Consider the following 25,637-nt stretch of genomic DNA (forward strand, 5'->3'; position numbering starts at 1 on the left):
AATCCAAAATTCTGGGATGCAAAGAGACTTGGGAGGCCTTGTGCAGAACAGCACAAAGGTTGACTTGCAGGTTGAGTCGGTGGTGAGGAAGGCAAATGCCGTGTCAGCATTCATTTCAAAAGGTCTAGAACACAAGAGCAGGGATGTGATGTTGAGGCTGTATAAGGCCCTGGCGAGGCCTCACCTTCAGTATTGTGAACAGTTTTGGGCTCCTCATCTTAGAAAAAGTGGCATTGGAGAGGGTCCAGAGGAGGTTCACGGGGTGATTCTGGGAATAGTTATCATACAAGAAATGTTTGATGGCTCTGGAACTGGACCGCGGGAATTTAGAAGGATGAGGAGGGAACCTTATTGAAACCTTTCGAATGTTGAAAGGCCTAGCGTGGAAAGGATGTTTCCCATGGTGGGAGAGTCTAGGACAAGAGGGCACAACCTCAGGAATGAGGGGCATCCATAAAAAACAGAAATGCAGAGGAATTTCTTTAGCAAGAGGGTTGTGAATCTGTGGAATTTGTTACCGGGTCATTGGGTGTATTTAAAGCAGAGATTGTATGATCCTTGATTGGACACGGTTACCACAGAACACTACAGCACAGTACAGGCCCTTCAGCCCTCCATATAATCCTTAAAAAAAAGTACTATACCCACACTACCCCATAACCCTCCACTTTTCTTTCATCCATGTGCCTGTCCAAGAGGCTCTTAAATACCCCTAATGTTTTAGCCTCCACCACCATCCCTGGCAAGTCGTTCCAGGCACTCAAAAACCTCTGTGTAAAAAAACTTACCCCTGATGTCTCCCTAAACTTCCCTCCCTTAATTTTGTACATATGCCCTCTGGTGTTTGTTATTGGTGTCCTGCGAAACAGATACTGGCTATTCACCCTATCTATGCCTCTCATAATCTTGTAGACCTCTATCAAGTCCCCTCTCATCCTTCTACGCTCCAAAGAGAAAAGTCCCAGCTCTGCTAATCTTGCTTCATATGACTTGTTCTCCAAACCAGGCAACATCCTGGTAAATCTCCTCTGCACCCTCTCCATAGCTTCCACATCCTTCCTATAATGAAGTGACCAGAATTGAACACAATACGCTAAGTGCGTTCTCACCAGAGATTTGTAGAGTTATAACATGACCTCTCTACTCTTGAACTCAATTCCCCTGTTAATGAAGCCTAGCATCCCATAGGCCTTCTTAACTACCCTATCAACCTGTGCAGTGACCTTGAGGGATGTATGGATTTGAACCCCAAGGTCCCTTTGTTCATCCACACTCTTAAGTAACTGACCATTAATCCTGTACTCAGTCTTCTGGTTTGTCCTTCCAAAATGCATCAGCTCACACTTGTCCGGATTGAACTCCATCTGTCATTTTTCTGCCCAGCTCTGCAGCCCATCTATATCCTCTTGTAACCTTCAACCACCTACAGCTCCATCCACAACTCCTCCAATCTTCGTGTCATCCGCAAACTTACTCACCCATCCTTCCACCTCTACATCCAAGTCATTTATAAAAATCACAAATAGCAGGGGTCCCAGGACAGATCCCTGCAGCACTCCACTAGTCACCGACCTCCAGGCAGAATACTTTCCTTCCACAACTACCCTCTGCTTTCTTCCTCTAAGCCAATTTTTTATCCAAACAGCCAAGGTTCCACTTAACCCATGCCTCATGACTTTCTGGATGAGTCTCATGGGGGACCTTGTCAAATGCCTTGCTAAAATCCACGTCGACCACATCCACTGCCTGACCCTCACCAATTTCTTTTGTTACCTCTTCAAAAAACTCAATCAGGCTCGTGAGGTACGATCATCACTTCACAAAGCCATGTTGACTATCCATGAGTAGACTGTACTTCTCCAAATGCTCATAGATCCTATCCTTAAGAATCCTTTCCAGTAGTTTGCATACCACCGACGTAAGACTTACTGGTCTATAGTTCCCGGGTTTCTCCCTATTACCTTTTTTAAACAGGGGAACTACATTTGCCATTCTGCTGTCCTCCGGCACTTCCCCTGCAGCCAAAGAGGATTCAAAGATCAAGGCTACTGCTCCTGCGATCTCTTCTCTCAATTCCCACAACAACCTGGGGTGTATCATATCCGTCCCTGGGGATTTATTAATCTTAGTGTTTTTAAGAAGATCCAACACTTCTTCTTTAATCTCCACATTGTCCAGCACACAGGCCCGCAAGGGTCCACACAGGCCTACTTCGACCTCATCCTGATCAAAATCCTTTTCACTTGTGAATACTGAAGCAAAGTATTCATTTAGGACCTCCCCAACCTCCTCTGCCCCCAGGCACATGTTGCCCTCTTTATCCTTTAGCGGTCCCACCTTCGTTCTCGTCATCCTCCCATTCTTCACATATGCATAGAACACCTTGGGGTTCTCCATAATCCTACATGCCAAGGCCTTCTCATGCCCCCTTTGAGCTCTCTGAAGTCCTTTCTTTAGATCCTTCCTGGCTACCCTATATTTCTCATAAGCCCCTCCTACTTCCTGCTTCTTATATCTAACATATGCTTCCTTTTTCCTCTTGACGAGTTGCCTCACATGTTTTGTCAGCCACGGTTCCCTTTTCCTACCATTTTTTCCTTGCCTCAGTGGGACAAACCTATCCTGAGCCCAGCTCAAGTGGTCCCTAAACTTCTCCCACATTACTTCTGTGCTTTCCCCTTTGAAAATCTGTTTCCAATTTACTCTCGCTGGTTCCTGCCTCATCCCTTCACAGTTAGCCCGTGCCTAGTTAAGCACTTTCCCATTTTGTCTGATTTTATCCCTTTCCATAGCGATGCTGAAGCTAAGGGAGTTGTGGTCACTCACCAAAATGCTCCCCCACCAAGAGATCTGTCACACAACCAGGTTCATTACTAGATCCAGAACTAGATCCAGTATAGCCTCTCCTCTCGTCGGCCGGTCCACATACTGTGTCAGGAATCCTCCTTGAACACACCTGACAAATTCAGCCCCATCTATCCCCCTTGCACTCAGGAGGTGCCAGTCAATATGAGGGAAGTTGAAATCACCCATAACTACTACCCTGTATTTCCTGCACCATTCTAAAATCTGCCTGCTTATCTGCTCCTCGGTGTCCCAAGGGCTATTTGGGGGCCTATAGACTACTCCCAGCACAGTGATTGATCCCTTCCTATTTCTGACTTCCACCCAGACTGACTCCGTGGACACTCCCTCTGCAGCGTCCTCCCTTTCTATAGCCGTGACACTATTCCTGACCAGTAATGCCACTCCTCCACCCCTTCTACCCCCATCGGGGAGAAGGCCGGGGAGTGGGGCTGAGAAGGGGGTAAAAAAAGGATCAGCCATGATTAAATGGTGGAGCTGACTCAATGGGCCAAATGACCTAATTCTGCTCCCATGTCTTCAGGTCTTACAATAAACCTGTATCTGATTTCTGGAACATAAAGGCAGGTTATCCCATACACCTCCTTCATCACCTTATCCATCTGGGCTGCCACCTTCAGAGATCTGTGGACTTGTACAGGGAGGTCCTCCCTCAACACCACCCAGGCCCCTACCATACATTGTACGCATCCTACCTTCACTGGTCTTCTCAAAGTGCATCGCCTCTCACTTGTCAGGATTAAACTCCATCCCAACAACCAGTCAACATTATCCTCAGCCTAACCATCCTGCTCATGTACCACTATTTCCCGGATTGCATGGGTAGCAGCAACGTCATTGTTGGGCTGAATGGCCTTGGATTCAGTGAGTTTCCATGCGTCCAGCCTCCAGGTTGAAACCACTGAGAGCTGCCTGAAGAAGCAACAAGAACTCGAGGGGCCACATTGGGGAGAGGTTGGGCAGGTTGGGGCTTCGTGGCATGTAGGAGTGGCCTTACAGACCTTCGAAAATGACGAGGGGCACACAGTCTTTATCCCGGTGTTGGGGAATCAACAACCAGAGGCACAGGTTTAAGACCCTAAGACATAGGAACAGAACTAGGCCATCGGACCACCTGGGTCTGCTCTTCCATTCCATTCATTTTCCCTCTCTACCCCATTCTCCTGCCTTCTCCCCGTGGCCTTTGAAACTATCAGCCTCCACTTCAAATATACTCATCAACTCGGCCTCCACAGCTGTCTGTGGCAATGAAGTCCACAGATTCACCAGCCTCTGGCTAAAGGGATTCCTCCTCATCTCTGTCTGAAAGCGAAGTCTTCGAATTCTGAGGCTGTGCCCTCTGGTCCTAGACTCCCTCTCCACAGAAAACATCTTCTCTATATCCACTCGGTCTCGGCCTTTCAATGAGATCACCGCTCATTCTTCAAAACTCTAGTGAGAACAGGCCCAGAGCCATCAAATGCGCCTCATACTTTAACCCTTTCATTTCCAGGATTATTCTCGCGAACCTCCTCTGGACCTTCTTAAGGTGAGAGGGGAGGGATTTAATTAGGATCTTGAGGGGCAGCTTCCTTACCCAGAGGGTAAGAGGAATGAGCTGCCACAGGAAGTGGTTGACTCCGGGACACGAGAGGCAGCTGGAATCTGGTGCATCAAATAACCTGTTGGACAAACTCACCTTGTCAAGAAGCATCCGTGGGGAGGAAAGGAACTGCTACTGTTGAAACTCCGTATGGAGAGGGTCAGCAACTATAAATTCCTGGCTGTTACAATTTCAGAGGACCTGTCCTGGGTCCAGCACTTAAGTACAGTTGTGGAGAAAGTAATACAGGGCCTCTGCTCCCTTAGGAGTCTGCAGAGACTCGGCTTGACATCCGGAACTTCAATAAACTCCTCTAGCTGTGTGGTGCAGAGTGTATTGACTGGCTGCATCATGGCCTGGTACGGGAACAGCAAGCCTTTGAGCGGAAAATCCAGCAGAAGGTAGTGGATTCAACCCAGTCCATCACAGGGAAAGCCGTCCCCGCCACTGAGCACATCTACATGAAAGGTTGTCGTAGGAAAGCAGCATCCATCATCAGGAACCCCCACCTCCCAGGCCACGCTCTCTTCTCACTGCTCCCATCAGGAACCCCCACCTCCCAGGCCACGCTCTCTTCTCACTGCTCCCATCAGGAACCCCCACCTCCCAGGCCACGCTCTCTTCTCACTGCTCCCATCAGGGACCCCCACCTCCCAGGCCACGCTCTCTTCTCACTGCTCCCATCAGGAACCCCCACCTCCCAGGCCACGCTCTCTTCTCACTGCTCCCATCAGGGACCCCCACCTCCCAGGCCACGCTCTCTTCTCACTGCTCCCATCAGGGACCCCCACCTCCCAGGCCACGCTCTCTTCTCACTGTTACCATCAGGAACCCCCACCTCCCAGGCCACGCTCTCTTCTCACTGCTCCCATCAGGAACCCCCACCTCCCAGGCCACGCTCTCTTCTCACTGTTACCATCAGGGACCCCCACCTCCCAGGCCACGCTCTCTTCTCACTGTTATCATCAGGAACCCCCACCTCCCAGGCCACGCTCTCTTCTCACTGTTACCATCAGGGACCCCCACCTCCCAGGCCACGCTCTCTTCTCACTGCTACCATCAGGGACCCCCACCTCCCAGGCCATGCTCTCTTCTCACTGTTACCATCAGGAACCCCCACCTCTCAGGCCACGCTCTCTTCTCACTGCTCCCATCAGGAACCCCCACCTCCCAGGCCACGCTCTCTTCTCACTGCTACCATCAGGGACCCCCACCTCCCAGGCCATGCTCTCTTCTCACTGATACCATCAGGAACCCCCACCTCCCAGGCCACGCTCTCTTCTCACTGTTACCATCAGGAACCCCCACCTCCCAGGCCACGCTCTCTTCTCACTGTTACCATCAGGGACCCCCACCTCCCAGGCCACGCTCTCTTCTCACTGTTACCATCAGGAACCCCCACCTCCCAGGCCACGCTCTCTTCTCACTGCTACCATCAGGAACCCCCACCTCCCAGGCCACACTCTCTTCTCACTGTTACCATCAGGGACCCCCACCTCCCAGGCCACGCTCTCTTCTCACTGCTACCATCAGGAACCCCCACCTCCCAGGCCACACTCTCTTCTCACTGTTACCATCAGGAACCCCCACCTCTCAGGCCATGCTCTCTTCTCACTGTTACCATCAGGAACCCCCACCTCCCAGGCCACACTCTCTTCTCACTGCTACCATCAGGAACCCCCACCTCCCAGGCCAGGCTCTCTTCTCACTGTTACCATCAGGAACCCCCACCTCCCAGGCCACGCTCTCTTCTCACTGTTACCATCAGGAACCCCCACCTCCCAGGCCACATTCTCTCTCACTGTTACCATCAGGAACCCCCACCTCCCAGGCCACGCTCTCTTCTCACTGTTACCATCAGGAACCCCCACCTCCCAGGCCACGCTCTCTTCTCACTGTTACCATCAGGAACCCCCACCTCCCAGGCCACGCTCTCTTCTCACTGTTACCATCAGGAACCCCCACCTCCCAGGCCACGCTCTCTTCTCACTGATACAATCAGAAACCCCCCACCTCCCAGGCCACGCTCTCTTCTCACTGTTACCATCAGGAACCCCCACCTCCCAGGCCACGCTCTCTTCTCACTGCTACCATCAGGAACCCCCACCTCCCAGGCCACACTCTCTTCTCACTGCTACCATCAGGAACCCCCATCTCCCAGGCCACGCTCTCTTCTCACTGTTACCATCAGGAACCCCACCTCCCAGGCCACGCTCTCTTCTCACTGTTACCATCAGGAACCCCCACCTCCCAGGCCACACTCTCTTCTCACTGTTACCATCAGGAACCCCCACCTCCCAGGCCACACTCTCTCTCACTGCTACCATCAGGGACCCCACCTCCCAGGCCACACCCTCTTCTCACTGTTACCATCAGGAACCCCCACCTCCCAGGCCACGCTCTCTTCTCACTGTTACCATCAGGAACCCCCACCTCCCAGGCCACGCTCTCTTCTCACTGTTACCATCAGGAACCCCCACCTCCCAGGCCACGCTCTCTTCACACTGTTACCATCAGGAACCCCCACCTCCCAGGCCACACTCTCTTCTCACTGTTATCATCAGGAACCCCCACCTCCCAGGCCACACTCTCTCTCACTGTTACCATCAGGAACCCCCACCTCCCAGGCCACGCTCTCTTCTCACTGTTACCATCAGGAACCCCCACCTCCCAGGCCACGCTCTCTTCTCACTGTTACCATCAGGAACCCCCACCTCCCAGGCCACGCTCTCTTCACACTGTTACCATCAGGAACCCCCACCTCCCAGGCCTCGCTCTCTTCACACTGCTACCATCAGGAACCCCCACCTCCCAGGCCACGCTCTCTTCTCACTGTTATCATCAGGAACCCCCACCTCCCAGGCCACGCTCTCTTCTCACTGCTGCCATCAGGAACCCCCACCTCCCAGGCCACGCTCTCTTCTCACTGCTGCCATCAGGTAGACGGTTCAGGAGTCAGGCCACCAGGTTCAAGAACAGGCAGAAGATACAGGAGCCTGAGGACCCCCCCACCACCAGGTTCTAGAACAGTTACCGCCCCTCATCCATCAGGCTCTTGATCAAAGGGGATAGCTACGCTCACTTGCCCTGTCATTGAAATGTTCCCAGAACCAATGACCTTACTTTAAGGACTCCTCATCTCATCTGCCTGTTAATTATTGCTGTATATTTACATTTACATTTGCTCAGTTTGTTGTCTTCTGCACTCCGGTTGATCTTTCATTGATCCTGTTCGATTTACTATTCTATAGATGTGCTGAGTGTGCCGGGTGGACAATGAATCTCAGGGTGATATCTGGTGACATACACTTACTCTGATGATAAACTTACTCTTAAGTTTCGATAGCATGTGACAGTTGGGCCGCGGGGTCGGTCGCTGCATGCTGAACGCCTCTAGCACATGCATTGCAAAGCCAAATACGGGCAAACGGGATTAGTTTGGATGGGGCATCTTGGACAAGCTGGCTTTTACCCCGCTGTAAAATACGAGTCAAAAAGGAGACATCTGATTCAAATAAAACTATTTATTCAGATAATCTACTTGAGACATAACCCTCTTCGTTTATTGTACGTCAGCCGTAGACCATCAACCATCCTGTCCCAAGTCAGGAATTGGGGTGGATGTGCAGTTGTTGTTAATGTCTCCCCCTTTTCTGCTGTCCGAACCCCCTCCCTCTATGTCAGTGTCTTCCTCCTTCCCCCTGCTCTGGGGAACTTGCGCAGGAACCTTCTCAACGCGGCTATCCAGGATTTCCAGCCGGATTCTGTGTCGGTGTGTGTACTGTCGGTGGGTGGGCTGGAGTTGGTGTCCACTTGCACATCGCTGAGCTCTCCGGCCTCTGCGCTGCTGGACACGGAGTGGCCGTGCTCCTCCTTCAGCTGCTTCAGGTCGGACACGGAGACCAGGTCCCTGCCCTTCCGCCTTTCAATAAACTCACTGGGGTCGTAGGGCTCGTCCGAGCTCGTCGCCTCAGCCGCCGACCTGTCCTGGTAGCTGAAGTCCAACTCGCTTTCCGGGTGAAGGAGAAATAATTCCGCGTTAAAAGGGGCAACTCCTGCACCCAGAGGGTGGTGTGAGTGTGGGACGAGATGTCAGATGGGTGGGTGCAATCACCATGTTTAAATGTCCTGGTTTAGGCTGGTCATAGAACACGATTCTAGAAATAGACCTCTGGCCATCTAGCCCAGCCAAACTGCCTAATCCCATCGTAGACCCCCATAACCCACCCCTCCATGTACTCATAGACATATCTCGGAAACTTTGCAATGTTTACAAGACATTTAACTACGTGGACAGGACAGTTTTGGAGGGAGCCAGACAGGAGATGCTTGGAGGGGGGCAGTCAGAGGGGAGACGCATGGAGGGGGGCAGCCGGATGGGAGACGCATGGAGGGGGGCAGTCAGAGGGGAGACGCATGGAGGGGGGCAGTCAGAGGGGAGACGCATGGAGGGGGGCAGCCGGATGGGAGACACTTGCAGGGGTCAGCCGGACGGGAAGTGCTCGCAGTGTCCGCCGAATGGGAGACGATCGGAGGGGGTCATCCAGACAGGAGACACTCTGAGGGGGGAGCCGGACGGGAGAGGGTGAAGCCCGGAACTTTCCGCGGCACGGGCCAGAGGAGCCTGAGCGTCGGTGTCGGGAGGGAGAGCGTCAAGGAGCAGGTTTGGGCAAGGCCGGTCACTTAGGGTTGTGCAGGCTCTGAAAGAGTCGGCATCAGCGGCCTCAACTCAGCTGCAAATGAAAGCAGGGCCGGCTGAGGTGGAGCGGCCAGTGCTGGAGCGTGAAGGCTCCGTTCGGAGGGGTTAGGCCTTTTCAGAGTAATCAGCACAGAAGGCCCCTCCTGTCAGGTGTGGGAATTCAGGATCCCTGATGACTACATCTGTGGCGAGTGCACCTGACTGACCGGGTTAAAGAGCTGCACGTAGTCAGGAGGCTGAAGTTATTATAGATGGTCACACCCTACTTCGGGCTTCGGACAGTAGATGGGCGACCACCAGCAGAGGCAAGGGGATTAAAAGGTCAGTGTAGGGCTCCTCTGTGTCCACTTCCATCAGTGACATGTACACCTATTGTATACTTTGGGGGGGTGGAGGTTGAAAATGACCCATTAGATAATGACAGCAGCAGCCAGGCTGTTGGCACAGTGGCCGATACGGACATTCGACAGAGAAAGATAAAGTCAGGCAGTTAAAAACACAGAAAACCTACAGCACAGTACAGGCCCTTTGGCCCACAAAGCTGTACCGAACATGTCCCTACCTTAGAACTACCTTGGCTTACCTATAGCCCTCTATTTTACTAAGCTCCATGTATCCATCCAGGAGTCTCTTAAAAGACCCTGTCGTATCCGCCTCCACCGGCAGCCCATTCCGTGCACTCACCACTCTCTGTGTAAAAAACTTACCCTGACATCTCTTCTGCACCTACTTCCAAACACCTTAAAACTATGCCCTCTTGTGGCAGCCATTTCAGCCTCTGACTATACACACAATCAATGCCTCTCATCATCTTATACACCTCTATCAGGTCACCTCTCATCCTCCATCGCTCCAAGGGGAAAAGACCGAGTTCACTCAACCTATTCTCATAAGGCATGCTCTCCAATCCAGGCAACATCCTTGTAAATCTGCTCTGCACCCTTTCTATGGTTTCCACATCCTTCCTGTAGTGAGGCGACCAGAACTGAGCACAGTACTCCAAGTGGGGTCTGACCAGGTTCCTATTTAGCTGCAACATTACCTCTCAGCTCCTAAATTCAGTTCCATGATTGATGAAGGCCAATACACCGTACGCCTTCTTAATCACAGAGTCAACCTGCGCAGCTGCTTTGAGTGTCCTGTGGACTCGGACCCCAAGATCCCTCTGATCCTCCACCCTGCCAAGAGTCTTACCATTAGTGCAATATTCTGACATCATATTTGACCTACCAAAATGAACCACCTCACACTTATCTGGGTTGAACTCCATCTGTCACTTCTCAGCCCAGTTTTGCATCCTATCAATGTCCCTCTGTAACCTCCGACAGCCCTCCACACTATCCTCAACACCCCCAACCTTTGTGTCATCAGCAAACTTACTAATCTATCCCTCCATTTCCTCATTCAGATCATTTATAAAAATCATGAAGAGAAGGTGTCCCAGAACAGATCCCTGAGGCACTCCACTGGTCACCGGCCTCCATGCAGAATATGACCCATCTACAGCCACTCTTTGTCTTCTGTGGGAAAGCCAGTTCTGGATCCACAAAGCAATGTCCCCTTGGATCCCATGGCTCCTTACTTTCTCAATAAGTCTTGCATGGGGTACCTTATCAAATGCCTTATTGAAATCCATATACACTACATCTACTGCTCTTCCTTCATCAATGTGTTTAGTCACATCCTCAAAAAATTCAATCAGGCTCGTAAGCCATGACCTGCCCTTGACAAAGCCATGCTGACTATTCCTAATCATATTATGCCTCTCCAAATGTTCATAAATCCTGCCTCTCAGGATCTTCTCCATCAGCTTACCAACCACTGAAGTAAAACTCACTGGCCTATAATTTCCTGGCCTATCTCTACTCCCTTTCTTGAATAACCATCTGCAACCCTCCAATCCTCCAGAACCTCTCCCGTCCTCATTGATGATGCAAAGATCATCGCCAGAGATTCAGCAATCTCCTCCCTTGCTTCGCACAGTAGCCTGGGGTACATCCTGTCCCATCCCGGTGACTTATCCAACTTGATGCTTTCCAAAAGCTTCAGCACATCCTCTCCCTTAACATCTACATGCTCAAGCTTTTCAGTCCGCTGCAAATCATCCCTACAATCATTATGGGGACTCAGTAGTTAGGGGGACAGAAAGGAGATTCTGTGACAGCAAAAGACACACTGGGTGGTGTGTTGCCTCCCGGGTGCCAGGGTCCACGACGCATCAGAGTGGCTGCAGGATATTCTCAAAGGGGAGGGGGAACAGCCAGAGGTCGTGGTGCATTTTGACATCAATGACATAGGCAGATCAGGGGAAGAGGTCCTACGCAGAGAGTATATAGAGTTAGGAAAGAGGCTGAAGAGAAAGACCTCCAAGGTTGTAATCTCCGGATTACCCCTGCGCCATGGGCTAGTGCAGCAGGGAATGGGGTGATAGCATGGATGAATGAGTGGCTGAGGTGGTGGTGCAGGGGACAGGGTTTCATGCTCTTGGATCACTGGAACTTTTTCTGGGGAAGGGGTGACCTGTTCAAGGGGGACGGGTTGCATCTGAACCGGCTGTGAGGTTTGCTGATGCTGCTCCAGAGAGTTTAAACTAGTTTGGGGAACCAGAGCCCCAGGCCAGGAAGGGAAGGTGGGACCAGAAGGTAGATGTCAGGGAAATAATTGAAAGGCAGAATCAAAATAACAGGTTTTATGGGTCAGAAGTTTGAAGTGTGTGCATTTTAATGCTGGGAGTATTATGGGGTGATGAGCTTAGAGCATGGATCAGTATGTGGAACTATGATGTTTCAGCATTTTTGAAAATTGATTGAGAGAGGGACTGGAATGAGTGTTTAATGTACCCAGTTTTGGAGGTTTTGGAAAAGATGGAGGAGAAGGTAGAAGAGGGGAGGGAGTTGCACTGCTGATCAGGGACAATATGACAGCAGCACTCGGGGAGACATAATGGGGGGGGGTCAGACACCGTTTGGGTGGAACTCAGGAGTAGGAAGGGTGCAATCACACTGGTGGGGTTGTCCTACAGACCCTCTAATTCCACCAGGACATTGAGGAACAGATGTGTAATCAGATTAAGGGACTAGGGAAAATAATAGATTTTATGTCATGGGGAGTTTCAACTTCCCTAATATAAACTGGGTCCTCCTTAGTGTAAGGGGTTTAGATGGGGCAGAATGTGTTAAGTGCATCCAGGAAGATTTCTTAAATCAACATGTGGACTTTTCAATGAGAGGAGGGGCCGTACTGGACCTGGTGTTGGGTACTGAGCCTGGCCAGCTGACTGACCTTTCACCGGGTGAACAGTTAGGGAACAGAGATCACAGCTCCTTAACAGCTGTAGATAAGGATAGGTATGGTCTTATGGGAGAGTTTTAACTTGGAGTAGGGCAAATTATCAGGGCATTAAGCAGGACCTAAGAAGCGTTAATTGGGAGCATGTTTTAACTGACAAGTCCACATCAGCCATGTGGAGGGTATTTAAAGATCAATTGCAGAGAGTACAGGAAAGGTATGTTCCTGTTAGAATGAAGGACAGGATGGAATGATAAGAGAACCTTGGCTGTCCAGAGAGGTGCTGAATTTAGTCAAGAAGAAAAAGGAAAAGTATGTAGAGCTTCAGAAGTTCAGATCAAAGGAAGCACATGAGGAGTATAAAGAAACCAGAAAAGAGCTAAAGAAGGGAATTAGGAAAGCCAGGAGGGGCCATGAAAAGTCTTTGGCAAGTAGGATTAAGGAGAATCCCGAGGTATTCCAAACATACATCAAGAGCAAGAGGGTGACTATGGAGAGGGTGGGACCACTCAAGGATAAAGGAGGAAATGTTTGCTTGGATGCGGAGAAAGTGAGTGAGGTGCTTGATGAGTACTTTGCTTCAGTATTTCCCAAGGAAAAGGATGTGGAGGACCAGGAGATGCATGCTGAGTGTGTGAATACATTAGGATGTTTAGAAGTCAAGGATGAGGAAGTGCTGGGCTTCCTAATGGGTGTTAAGGTGGATAAGTCCCCAGGGTCTGATGGAAGACCCCAGGTTATTGAGGGAGGCAAGAGTGCTCGGTCCTTGACCAGTATCTTCATGTCCTCTCTAGCCACAACCGAGGACCCAGAGGAATTGGCTAAAATTATTCTTCTATTTAAGGAGGGAACCAGAGAAAATCCTGGGTACTATAGACCGGTGAGCCTCACATCAGCTGTAGGGAATTACTGGAGGAAATTCTGAGGGACAGTATATATGAGCATTTGGAAACCCATGGCCTGAATAGGGAGAGCCAGCATGGCTTTGTGTGTGCCTTTACCAGTTTGAGTTTTTTGACAAGGTGACGAGAGAGATTGATGAGGGTAGGGATGTGGATGCTGTCTAACTGGATTTTAGTCCCTCATGGGAGGTTAATCCAGAAGATTAGGATGCATGAGGTCTGTGGCAAATTGACTGTTTGGATTCAGAACTAATCTACGCATAGAAGACACAGGGTGGTGGTTTAAAGGACTTATTCAAGCTGGAGATCTGTAATTAGTGGAGTTCCGTGGGGATCTGCGCTGAGACCTCTGCTGTTTGTGGTGGATATTAATGACCTGTATGGCTGGGTTAGTAAACTTGTGGGTGATACCAAAACTGGTGGAGCTGTGGAGACTGGCAAAGCATTCAGCACGATATAGGTCAGTTGCAGATGTGGGCTGAGAAAAGGCAGATGGAGTTTAACCCAGAGAAATGTGAGGTGTTGCACCTTGGTGGAACAAACACAAGGAGACTATTTTCCGTTATTGGAGAGATCTTTAACAGTGTTGCTGAGCAGAGAAGATCTTGGGATCCCAGCTCATCACTTTTTGAAAGTGGCTACAAAGATCGATAAGGTGGTTTAAAAAGTTCAAGGAACGCTTGCTTTTATTGGTTGAGGGATTGAGTTCAAAGGTCAGGAGGTGAAGTTGCAACTTTATAAAACTCTGGTTGGCCGTATCTGGAGTATGCGGTTCTGGTCGCCCCACTGCAGGAAGGGTGCCGAGGGTTTGCAGACGAGGTTCACAGCCTGGTTCAGAGGGCAGGAGGGGCACCAGAACCTTGGGTTGTTTTCTCTGGAGAGCCAGAAGCTGAGGGAAGGCCTGATAGAGGCTTACAAGATTATGGGAAGCATAGATAGAGTGGGCAAGAGGGTATCTGTTTCTCGGGGTAAAAATGTCTAATACCAGAGGGCATGCTTTAAAGTCGAGGGGGGTAGGTGAGGTGGCAGTGGCCAATACATTGCAGGCTTTTAAGAGACATTTAGATAGGAACATGAATGTGAAGAAGATGGAGAGATATAGACTCAGTGAAGGTAGGATGGATTATGCTTGGGTATTTTTGATTTGCCTTTTAGCTGGTTCGGTACAACATTGTGGGCCAAATGGCCTGCTCCCCTGCTGTACTATTTTCCGTGGAGTGAATGAGGCCGAGGGGTGACCTGACGTGGTCACTGTCTGACTCCCCTGTGGTGTGAGTGTTAGCTGCCTGTTACCTGCCTGACTGTAGTTTGAATGAGTGATTTACTCCAAGACAGGGAGCCACGTATGGGCCGGAGTGGGGATGGGGTAGCCTCTCTGGCGATACAAGTAAAATTTGCAGCCGTCGATGTGGTATTCGAACCGTGACCTTGACCTACCTACGTTCAGGCTTCTGGGTCTCGGGCAGGGTGGACGGGGTCACCGGTCTTTTCTTTTTGCCCCCTTTGTCCTTCTTCCTCTCCCGGAACAGCCTCCTGAGGGTGCTGGCTTTTTCCGCCGTCACGTTGTGCTCCTCGTACAGCGCCGTCCGGATCCGTTCCTTCAGCAGCGCCCGCATCCTCCTCCGTTCCTGCTTCTTCTTGTCCATCCGGGATTTCAGCGAATCCACGGCATTCATCCACAGATGCACTTTGCTGGAGTCGCTGGAGTCTCTGCAGTGGGGCCAGACAGCGGGGAGACCGATTCAGGTTCATTGTCACACACTCTAGCACGCAAAGACGAGCAGCACGCTGGAGGAACTCAGCGGGTCTGGCAGCCTCTATGGAGGGGTAAATAGTCAACGTTTTGGATCGAGACCCTTCGTTGGGACTGTCAAGGAAGGGACCAGAAGCCAGACCCAGTCTCTGCACTTGTTCAGGAAGAGGGACGAGAAAACATACTGAACACAAAACGTTCTGCAGATGCTGGAAATCCAGAGTAGCACACGCACTAAGTGCTGGAAATCTAGAGGAACTCAGCAGGTCAGGCAGCATCTATGGAGATGAATAAACAGTCGATGTTTCAGGCTGAGACCCTTCATCAGGACTGAGATGAAGGAGGAAGGAGCCAGAAGATGATGAGAGGCGCGCAAGCCACAGGTGACCGAGTCCTGATGAAGGGTCTCAGCCCAAAACTTCGACTGTTTATCCCTCTCCACAGAATGCTGCCTGACCTGCTGAGGTCCTCCAGCACCTTGCGGGCATTTCTTTAAATTTCCAGTATTCGTGGAATGTTGTGTGTGGATGACAAATTAAGATTGGTTAGACATAACTTGTCACACACAAAGCTATACTGACTGCCCTTAAACAGACCCTGTCTAGCCAAACACTTACATCGCAAGAGGCCGAATATACCTTCTATTAACTTTCCCACTATCAATGTCCGGCTCACTGGCCTATAACTTCCTGGTTTATCCTTAGTGCCTTTCTTATACATTTTGTACCTTCCAACCTCATCTGTGAGGAAAGGTGTTTTAATTATCTCTGTTAGCGCCCGTACAATTTCTGCATCCACCTCCCACAGGGTGCAAGGGAACATGTTGTCTGGCTCTGGGGATTTATTTACCCCAGCTTGCCTCAAGATAGTAAACACCTCCTCCTCCATAATCTGTACAGGGCCCATGACCTCGCTGCTGCTTTGCCTCACATCTGTCTTTCTTCTGAATAAATACAGATGCAAACAATCCATTTAGGGTCTCACCATCTCTTTCAGCTCTACAGATAGGTGAGCACTCTTCCTCCAGAGGGCTAGTTTTGTCCCTTGCTATCCTTCTGTCCTTGACGTACCTGTAGAAGCCCTTAGGATTCTCCTTAATCTTGTCTCCCTGAGCACTCAAGTCCTGAAGTCCTTCTTGAGTGTTATCCTGCATTTCTTATACTCCTCAAGTAACTCTGGTTCCTGCTTCTCCATGTCTGCTAAGCACCTCCTTTTCCTTACCCAGTGCCTCAATTCTCTCAAAAAGCAAACCTGCTATTCTTGCCTTTTATTCTGACACAAACTCTATGCTCTCAAAATGTCACTTTTGAAGGCCCCCCACTTACCGAGTACACCTTGCCAAGAAAGCAACCTGTCCCAGTCCACTGGTGCCAGGTCCTTCCTGACAGCATCAACTCTCCAATTCAGAATCTCAGGAAGGTGGGTGTGCGCAGTGAGATTCCTTCCTCGTGTGAAGCTTTCCAAGGAAGCAGTGTGCACGGTTGTAATAATCATCACAAGGCAACAGCACGGTGCAAAGATCAGGCACTGAGTACAGTACAGCCCATCACACAGGCAAGGATCACCCTCTCTGCGGCTCGTCCTAGTAATGTCTACTAATACCTCACCTGTCTCCGACATCTCCGGCTGGGGAGGGGGTTCAGGAAACACTAGGATTAAACTCTTATTTTTTTTACGTTCAACATCAGTAACTGATAGAACGAAGAGGCTACAACCCAGGACTGGCTGCAAACTCTGCCACCTCTACCATGGGCACCATCCTCCCCAACATCAAGAAATCTTCAAGAAGTGATAGCTCATAAAAAAAAAGGGCATCCACCACTAAGGTCCCCCACCACCCTAGACATTCCCCCTTCTTGTTACTTCCATCAGGGAGGAGGTACAGGAGCCTGAAGACCCACACTCAACATTTTAGTCAGACATAGTTTATTGATCCCGATGATCCCGAGGGAAATCGGGTTTCGTTACAGTTGCACCAATCAAGAATAATGTAGAAATATAACAATATAAAACCATAAATAATTAAATAATAATAAGTAAATTATGCCCAGTGGAAATAAGTCCAGGACCAGCCTATTGGTTCAGGGTGTCTGACACTCTGAGGGAGGAGTTGTAAAGTTTGATGGCCACAGGCAGGAATGACTTCCTATGACGCTCAGTGTTGCATCTCGGTGGAATGAGTCTCTGGCTGAATGTACTCCTGTGCCTAACCAGTACATTATGGAGTGGATGGGAGACATTGTCCAAGATGGCTGCAACTTGGACAGCATCCTCTTTTCAGACACCACCGTCAGAGAGTCCAGTTCCACCCCCACAACATCACTGGCCTTATGAATGAGTTTGTTGATTCTGTTGGTGTCTGCTACCCTCAGCCTGCTGCCCCAGCACATAACAGCAAACATGATAGCACTGACCACCACAGACTCGTAGAACATCCTCAGCATCGTCCGGCAGATGTTAAAGGACCTCAGTGTCCTCAGGAAATAGAGACGGCTCTGACCCTTCTTGTAGACAGCCTCAGTGTTCTTTGACCAGTCCAGTTTATTGTCCATTCGTATCCCCAGGTATTTGTAATCCTCCACCATGTCCACACTGACCCCTTGGATGGAAACAGGGGTCACTGGTGCCTTAGCCCTCCTCAGGTCCCCCACCAGCTCCTTAGTCTTTTTCCACATTAAGCTGCAGATGATTCTGCTCACACCATGTGACAAAGTTTCCCACCGTAGCCCTGTACTCTGCCTCATCTCCCTTGCTGATGCATCCAACTATGGCAGAGTCATCAGAAAACTTCTGAAGATGGCAAGACTCTGTGCAGTAGTTGAAGTCTGAGGTGTAGATGGTGAAGAGAAAGGGAGACAACAAAGCCTCATTAGCCTCATTTGTTGTCTGAACGGACCACAAAGCCTCATTATTTTTACTTCTCTCTTCATTATGTGGATCGCTGGCTGGCACAGCTTGTTGAGCCAGAAGCCCTATTCTGTGATTGATCTCTGAATAAAATATAATGAAAATAAATTTCTGAATGGTCCAGGAATCCTCAGTATTTTGCTCTCTTTACTCCATTTGGTTTTGTACGTACATGCAGCCCCCTCACCGGGCTCCTGTGCAAACTTGACGCATTGCCAGCCCTGCAAACAACCACACAACTCAGTGCGGAGGAGGCCACCTTTCACAAACAATGTACGTCGCGGGTCGGTTTGTTTTGGGTTCAGCTGAACAGGAACATCGCGATGCTCCGATTAAAGAAACTTCGATGTGAACCAATGCTGTGTAAATACAGCTAATACACAGTTATCGGTCGGCAAGGAATAATAGATCGTACACTGGTATTAAATTATAAAGGTATATTTACAAACTCTTTCCCACAGCACCCTCAGCCACCTTCCCCCTGTCCTCTCGGCAGCTCCCGCCAAAAAGACCCGTGAATCACACTGTCCGACAAAATAAAATCTCCCTCTGCCGAGTCTCTTGTACTTGCCCCAATTCCGCCATCCTGACTGGCTGACACAACATTCCTAAGTTGAACATCACAGTCCCTCATCATTTTGCCGAAATCCTAAAACAGGGCACACTCCTTTTATAGAACTGCTAAAATGAAATCCCTACAGCATAGCAGTAAAAATGCTAACCAGGGCATTACGTTCTCCCCCAACCAAAAATAGTCATGTCCTCATGACTTTGAAATTCATCAAACTATTATTAATAACACAGTATTCAAATAAATTTTGTGATTTCAGTACTCCCCAATCCATTTGTAAGTGGAAGTCCTGGCCTTCCCAGGCTGTGAGATCTTGGTGTACCTCTCCAGGTTAAAGTGCAAGCTCTTACTGTCTTTCCAACATTAAATCACAGCCTAATCTTCCCCTAAATTGTCTTTCACTGAAACTTGAAAGCAGTATCCCAGGATATCTCACCGTGGGAATGGACATGATTCTCCATTTCCTAGGCGCATCCTCTGACAGCCCAGCTCGGAGTTTCCTGACTCTCTGAGACCTCCTTATCTCATCTTCAGCTTCAACCACTCCTTGTGGCATTTCCTGTCTACTGGAGGGTGCCTCACCCTGTATATCAATGAAAACACCAAAACCTACAGCCCACAATACTGGCCCTTGGCCTGCAATGCTGTGCCAACATGTACTTACTTTAGAAATTACCTCGGATTACCCATAGCCCTCTACTTTCCTAAGCTCCATGTACCTATCCAGGAGTCTCTTACAAGACCCTATTGTATCTGCCTCAACCACTGTCACCGGCAGCCCATTCCACGCACTCTCGGCATAAAAAAACTTATCCCTGACATCTCCTCTGTACCCACTTACAAGCACCTTAAAACTGTGCCCTCTCGTGCTAGCCATTTCAGCCCTGGGAAAAAGCCTCTGACTATCCACACGATCAATGGCTCTCATCATCTTATACACCTCTATCAGGTCACCTCTCATCCTCTGTCACTCCAAGGAAAAAAAGCCGAGTTCAGTCAGCAAACACGAGGAAATTCAAACAACGCACACAAAATGCTGGTGGAACACAGCAGGCCAGGCAGCATCTATAAGGAGAAGAACTATCAACGTTTTGGGCCGAGACCCTTCGTCAGGACTAACTGAAGAGAAAGGAACTAAGAGATTTGAAAGTAGTAGGGGCAGGGGGAAATGAGAAATGATAGAAGACCGGAGAGGGTGGGATGAAGCTAAGAGCTGGAAAGGTGATAGGCGAAAGTTAAGAGCTGGAGAAGGGAAAGGATCATGGGACGGGAGGCCTTGGGAGAAAGAAAGGGGGAGGGGAGCACCAGAGGGAGATGGAGAACAGGCAGAGTGATGGGCAGAGAGAGAGAAAAAAACAAACAACTAAATATGTCAGGGATGGGGTAAGAAGGGGAGGAGGGGCATTAACAGAAGTTAGAGAAGTCAATGTTCATGCCATCAGGTTGGAGGCTACCCAGCTGGTATATAAGGTTTTGTTCCTCCAACCTGAGTGTGGCTTCTCTAACTTCCGTTAATGCCCCTCCTCCCCTTCTTACCCCATCCCTGATATATTTAGTTGTTTGTTTTTTTCACTCTCTCTGCCCATCACTCTGCCTGTTCTCCATCTCCCTCTGGTGCTCCCCCCCTCCACCTTTCTTTCTCCCGAGGCCTCCCGTCCCATGATTCTTTCCCTTCTCCAGCTCCGTATCACTTTCGCCAATCACCTTTCTAGCTCTTAGCTTCATCCCACCCCCTCTGGTTTTCTCCTATCATTTCACATTTCCCCCTCCCCCCTCTACTTTCAAATTTCCTAGTGCCTTTCTCTTCAGTCAGTCCTGACGAAGGGTCTCAGCCCGAAACGTCGACAGTGCTTCTCCCTATAGATGCTGCCTGGCCTGCTGTGTTCTACCAGCATTTTGTGTGTGTTGTTTCAAGTTCACTCATCCTATTCTCGTAAGACATGCTCCCCAATCCAGGCAACATCCTTGTAAATCTCCTCTGCACCCTTTCTATGGTTTCCACAGCCTTCCTGTAGTGAGGCGACCAGAACTGAGCACAGTACTCCAAGTGGGGTCTGACCAGGGTCCTATATAGCTGTAACATTACCTCTCAGCTCTTAAACAGTCTCACAGTTGATGAAGGCCAGTACACCGTACACCTTCTTAACCACAGAGTCAACCTGCACAGCAGTTTTGAGCATCCTATGGACTTGGACCCCAAGATCCCTCTGATCCTCCACGCTGCCAAGAGTCTTACCATTCTGCCATTATATTTGACCTACCAAAATGAACCACCTCACACTTATCTGGGTTGAACTCCATCTGCCACTTCTCAGCTCAATTTTGCATCCTATCAATATCCTGTTGTAACCTCTGACAGCCCTCCACACTATCCACAACACCCCAATCTTTATGTCACCAACAAATTTACTAACCCATCCCTCCACTTCCTCATCCAGGTCATTTATAAAAATTATGAAGAGTAAGGGTCCCAGAACAGATCCCTGGGGCACTCCACTGGTCACCGTCCTCCATGCAGAATATGACCCGTCTACAACCACTCTTTGCCTTCTGTGGGCAAGCCGGTTCTGGATCCACAAAGCAATGCCCACTTGGATTCCATGCCTCCTTACTTTCTCAATAAGCCTTGCATGGGGTACCTTATCAAATGCCTTGCTGAAATCCATATACACTACATCTACTGCTCCACCTTCATCAATGTGTTTAGTCACATCCTCAAAAAATTCAATCAGGCTCGGAAGGCATGACCTGCCTTTGACAAAGCCATTCCTAATCATATTATGCCTCTCCAAATGTTCATATATCCTGTCAGGATCTTTTCCATCAACTTACCAACCACTGAATTAAGATGCACTGGTTTATAATATCCTGGGGTATCTCTATGCACTTTCTTGTATAAGGGAACAACATCCACAACTCTCCAATCCTCCAGAACCTTTCCCATTCCCATTGATGATGCAAAGCTCATTGCCAGAGGCTCAACAATCTCCTCCCTCGCCTCCGACTGTAGCCTGGGGTACATCTCATCCGGTCCCGGAGACTTATCCAACTTGATGCTTTCCAAAAGCTCCAACACATCCTGTTTCTTAGTATCTACATGCTCAAGCCTTTCAATTCATTGTAAGTCATCCCTGCAATCACCAAGATCCTTTTCCATAGTGAATACTGAAGCAAAGTACTCATTAAGTACCTCTGCTATCATCTCTGGCTCCATACACACTTTCCCACTATCACACTTGATTGGTCCTATTTTCTCACATCTTATCCTCTTGCTCTTCATGTGCTTGTAGAATGCCTTGGGGTCTTCCTTAATTCTGCTCACCAAGGCCTTCTCATGGCCCCTTCTGGCTCTCCTCATTTTATTCTTAAGCTCCTTCCTGCTAGCCTTATAATCTTTTAGATCTCTATCATTACCTAGTTTTTTTGAACCTTTTGTAAGTTTTTCTTTTCCTCTTGACTAGATTTACAACAGCCTTTGTACACCATGGTTCCTGTACCCTCCTATCCTTTCCCTGTCTCATTGGAACAAACCTGTGCAGAATTCCGTGCAAATATCCCCTGAACATTTGTCACATTTCTGCTGTACACTTCCCTGAGAACATCTATTCCAAATGTGTGCTTCCAAGTTCCTGCCTGATAGCTTCATATTTCCCCTTAATCTAATTAAAAACTTTCCAACTTGTCTGTTCCTATCCCTCTCCAATACTACGGTAAAGGAGAGAGAATTGTGATCACTATCTCCAAAATGCTCTCGCACTGAGAGACCTGACACCTGACCAGGTTCATTTCTCAATACCAGATCAAGTACAGCCTCTCCTCTTGTGTCAAGAAACCTTCCTGAACACACCTAACAAACTCCACCCCATCTAAACCCCTTGCTCTAGGGAGATGCCAATCAATATTTAGGAAATTAAAATCTCCCACCACGACAACCCTGTTATTATTACACAATTCCAGAATCTCTCTCCCTATCTACTCCTCGAGGTCCCTCTTATTATTGGGTGGTCTATAAATAACACCCAGTAGAGTTATTGACCCCCTCCTGTTCCTAACTTTCACTCACAGAGACCCCGTAGACAACCCCTTCATGACTTTCTCCTTTTCTGCAACTGACACTATCTCTGATCAACAGTGCCATGTCCCCACCTCTTTTGCCTCCCTCCCCATCCTTTCTGAAACATCTAAAGCCTGGCACTCTAAGTAACTATTCCTGCCCCTGAGCCATCCAAGTCTCTGTAATGGCCACCACATCATAGATCCATGTATTGATCCATGCTCTAAGCTCATTGGCTTTGTTCATGATGCTTCTTGCATTAAAATAGACACATCTCAAACCATTGGTCTGAGCGCATCCCTTCTCTATCACTTGCCTATCCTCCCTCTCACACCGTCTACAAGCGTTCTCTATTTGCGAGCCAATCGCCTCCTTCTCTGTCTCTTCAGTTTGGTTCCCACCCCCAGAAATTCTAGTTTAAACTCTCCTCAATAGCCTTAGCAAACCTCACTGCCAGGATAGGTCCCCCTTGGATTCAAATGTATCTCGTCCTTTTTGTACAGGTCACTCCTGCCCCAAAAGAGGTCCCAATGATCCAGAAATCTGAATCCCTGCCCCCTGCTCCAATCCCTCAGCCTTGCATTTATCCTCCACCTCACTCTATTCCTATACTCACTGTCACGTGGCACAGGCAGTAATCCCGAGATTACTACCTTTGAGGTCCGGCTTCTCAACTTCCTTCCTTGCTCCCTGTAGTCTGTTTTCAGGACCCCTTTCCTTTCCCTACCTATGTCATTGGTACCAATATGTACCACAACCTCTGGCTGTTCACCTTCCCACTTCAGGATATCATGGATGTGATCAGAAACATCCTTATCATACCTATCTTCTGACAGCTTCAGTTCCCTCTGCTCCATCACCGAACCTAGTTTCATTCTGCAACACCTACCTAAATGAAGATCTTCGATCTCCACTGCTGCTAACCAGCGAGACCTCTCTGAAAGGGGTGTCCTCGGTTGCTCTAATAGAGCGGCAAGAACTCTTGGAGCAACCCCAACATCAGACTTGTCAGTAGAAAAGGCAGCTTTGCGTTCGAACATCTCATTTTGTCTCCTTTTCCATTCCTCGGGCATTGGTGAGTCACCAAAGCTGTATAACTTTAATGTTGACTTCTTCGATCCAGGAGACTGTCTTCCGTTTCCCCAGGAAAAGTAGACACGACCCTCACGGGAAAAAGAGGGGCAGTCGCACCCCACACTCGAGGGGAACCTCTCTCCCTGAGGTGCTCCTGATAATCACCGTCACCCTGTTTGCGTAGACAGCCAAAAATTTCAGATCTCAGATTTCAAAGAGTTCAGGTCTCAGCAACACTCCTGCAGGTGAGTGTGACTCTTCCTCCTGATCTTCAGGAGCATCCACCGGGATGGCCGAGGCGTTGGGCATTCTGGCGAACGTGGGGGTTGTTAACACTCCAGGACGTAATAGGACAGGTTTAGACAGGGTGTACAGCACAGTTCCTCATTTCTGCCCATCACCCTGCTTGGGAGGAACTGCTCCTTCTTAAAGCAGCTCTGACACAGGGTGAGTGGGCAAGGTTTTCAAAAGGTGCTCTCCATTTCCCTCCCTGCAGATTCCCAGGAGCCTTTTCACAATGGGAATATTTGTCCTGGCAGGAATGGTAGCCCCACTCCATTTCCTGACGAAGGGTCTCGGCCCGAAACGTCGACAGCACTTCTCCCTATAGATGCTGCCTGGCCTGCTGTGTTCCACCAGCATTTTGTGTGTGTTGTTGTTTGAATTTCCAGCATCTGTAGATTTCCTCGTGTTTACCCCTTTCAACTGGATCCGGGCAGACCAACACTGGGGTGTCAATAGTCTCAGTTAACTCAACACCTGCTTCTGAAAACTCCACCTTCAACTTCAAGTCGTCATTCTATGGGTATTCATCAGTACTAAGCCCCTGAGTTTCCAGGGCACTGAGTGGCGTCAATGATAAACGTGTCAAGTACCGATTGTAAAAGGATCTATAAAGTGAACTAACTTGAGAACCTGTGTCAAGTATGGCTGCAGCATAAACGCCTTCAATCTGTACGGAAGCATCAGAGCTCGGTCCCACTAAACCTTCAGGAATAGGGTTTTGCTCTTTAGTGTTTCCCCTGATACACTCATGGGGATGTTATCTCTCCGAGATGCCAGCCCCTTCGCTTACTGGGGCCCCCGTAGCTTCGCCTCTTTTCTTCTCTGTTTGATTAACTGCCGACTTACTTTTCCAAGATTTTCCTGTCCCTCACACTTTCGCTTGAAATGTCCATCTTCTCCACGGTTGTAACGGAAAATACCCGTCACCTCTCTACTCAAGAGACCCTCTCCAGCAGCAGTCCACCGCGTCAGAGCAATGTGTCCAGCCTCCCAACGGACAATTCATGTTCAGCTGAAAGATTAGCAGACATCCATCGAAGGTTTTCCACCTCATTCCTCAAAACCTCCATCTCCCTGGCATCGGGGGTCACTCTACCACTGAAGACCCTGCTTCTAAATCATGTTTTTCTCCTCTCTGAGTAACTCAGTAAAAGGTGGAAAGTGATTTTTAAAATGTAGAGCAATCATGTCATGTGGCAGCGCGCCCTTCACAACTTGCTCCAACCTCAAGCCATTTCTCTCAGAAAGCTGAATGCCCCATTTGTGACACAAACAATGCTGCAGTTTCTCCAAGCCTAAAATGTAGGCAGACAACTTCTCGCCTTCCTCCTGGAACACGTGACCAAAGTTCACCGTCAGATCGGCTGCACTTTCGGCAGTGTCAAAAGCACGGTCCAGAGCCGGCACGGCTAATGGAATTCCTGCCTTTAGGACCTCGCTGGACCCTCTAAACGAGTGGTTGCCAACCAGTCGATCTTTGAGACTTCCCCAGTAGATCCCCAAAAAAATAAATACACAAATACATTATGCCTGATAAACCTTTTGATGTAAGTATGTAGTAACTTCTATTTTGAAGAAGGATCACTTGACAACTTCATGCCAAAAGGAACAACTTCATCTAGGACGGTAAAACGAAATTCACATACAGAAGTTTTCA

General features: G+C 49.1%; 1 protein-coding gene across 1 annotated transcript in view; it reads right to left on the reverse strand.

Annotated features, from left to right (window-relative positions):
- Positions 1 to 8,036: 8,036 nt before the first annotated feature.
- The window catches only part of LOC132399543 (DC-STAMP domain-containing protein 2-like), a 65,939-nt gene continuing 48,338 nt past the window's right edge, over positions 8,037 to 25,637 (reverse strand). Inside the window, exons 9-10 of the mRNA XM_059980022.1 lie at positions 14,774 to 15,046; positions 8,037 to 8,456 (exon numbers count right to left, since the gene is read on the reverse strand). Coding sequence (XP_059836005.1) covers positions 8,123 to 8,456; positions 14,774 to 15,046 — 607 coding nt within the window. The 3' untranslated portion in view covers positions 8,037 to 8,122. The remainder of the gene's footprint in view (positions 8,457 to 14,773; positions 15,047 to 25,637) is intronic.

The sequence above is a fragment of the Hypanus sabinus genome, chromosome 9 (assembly GCF_030144855.1).
Source record: "Hypanus sabinus isolate sHypSab1 chromosome 9, sHypSab1.hap1, whole genome shotgun sequence".
NCBI lineage: Eukaryota > Metazoa > Chordata > Chondrichthyes > Myliobatiformes > Dasyatidae > Hypanus > Hypanus sabinus.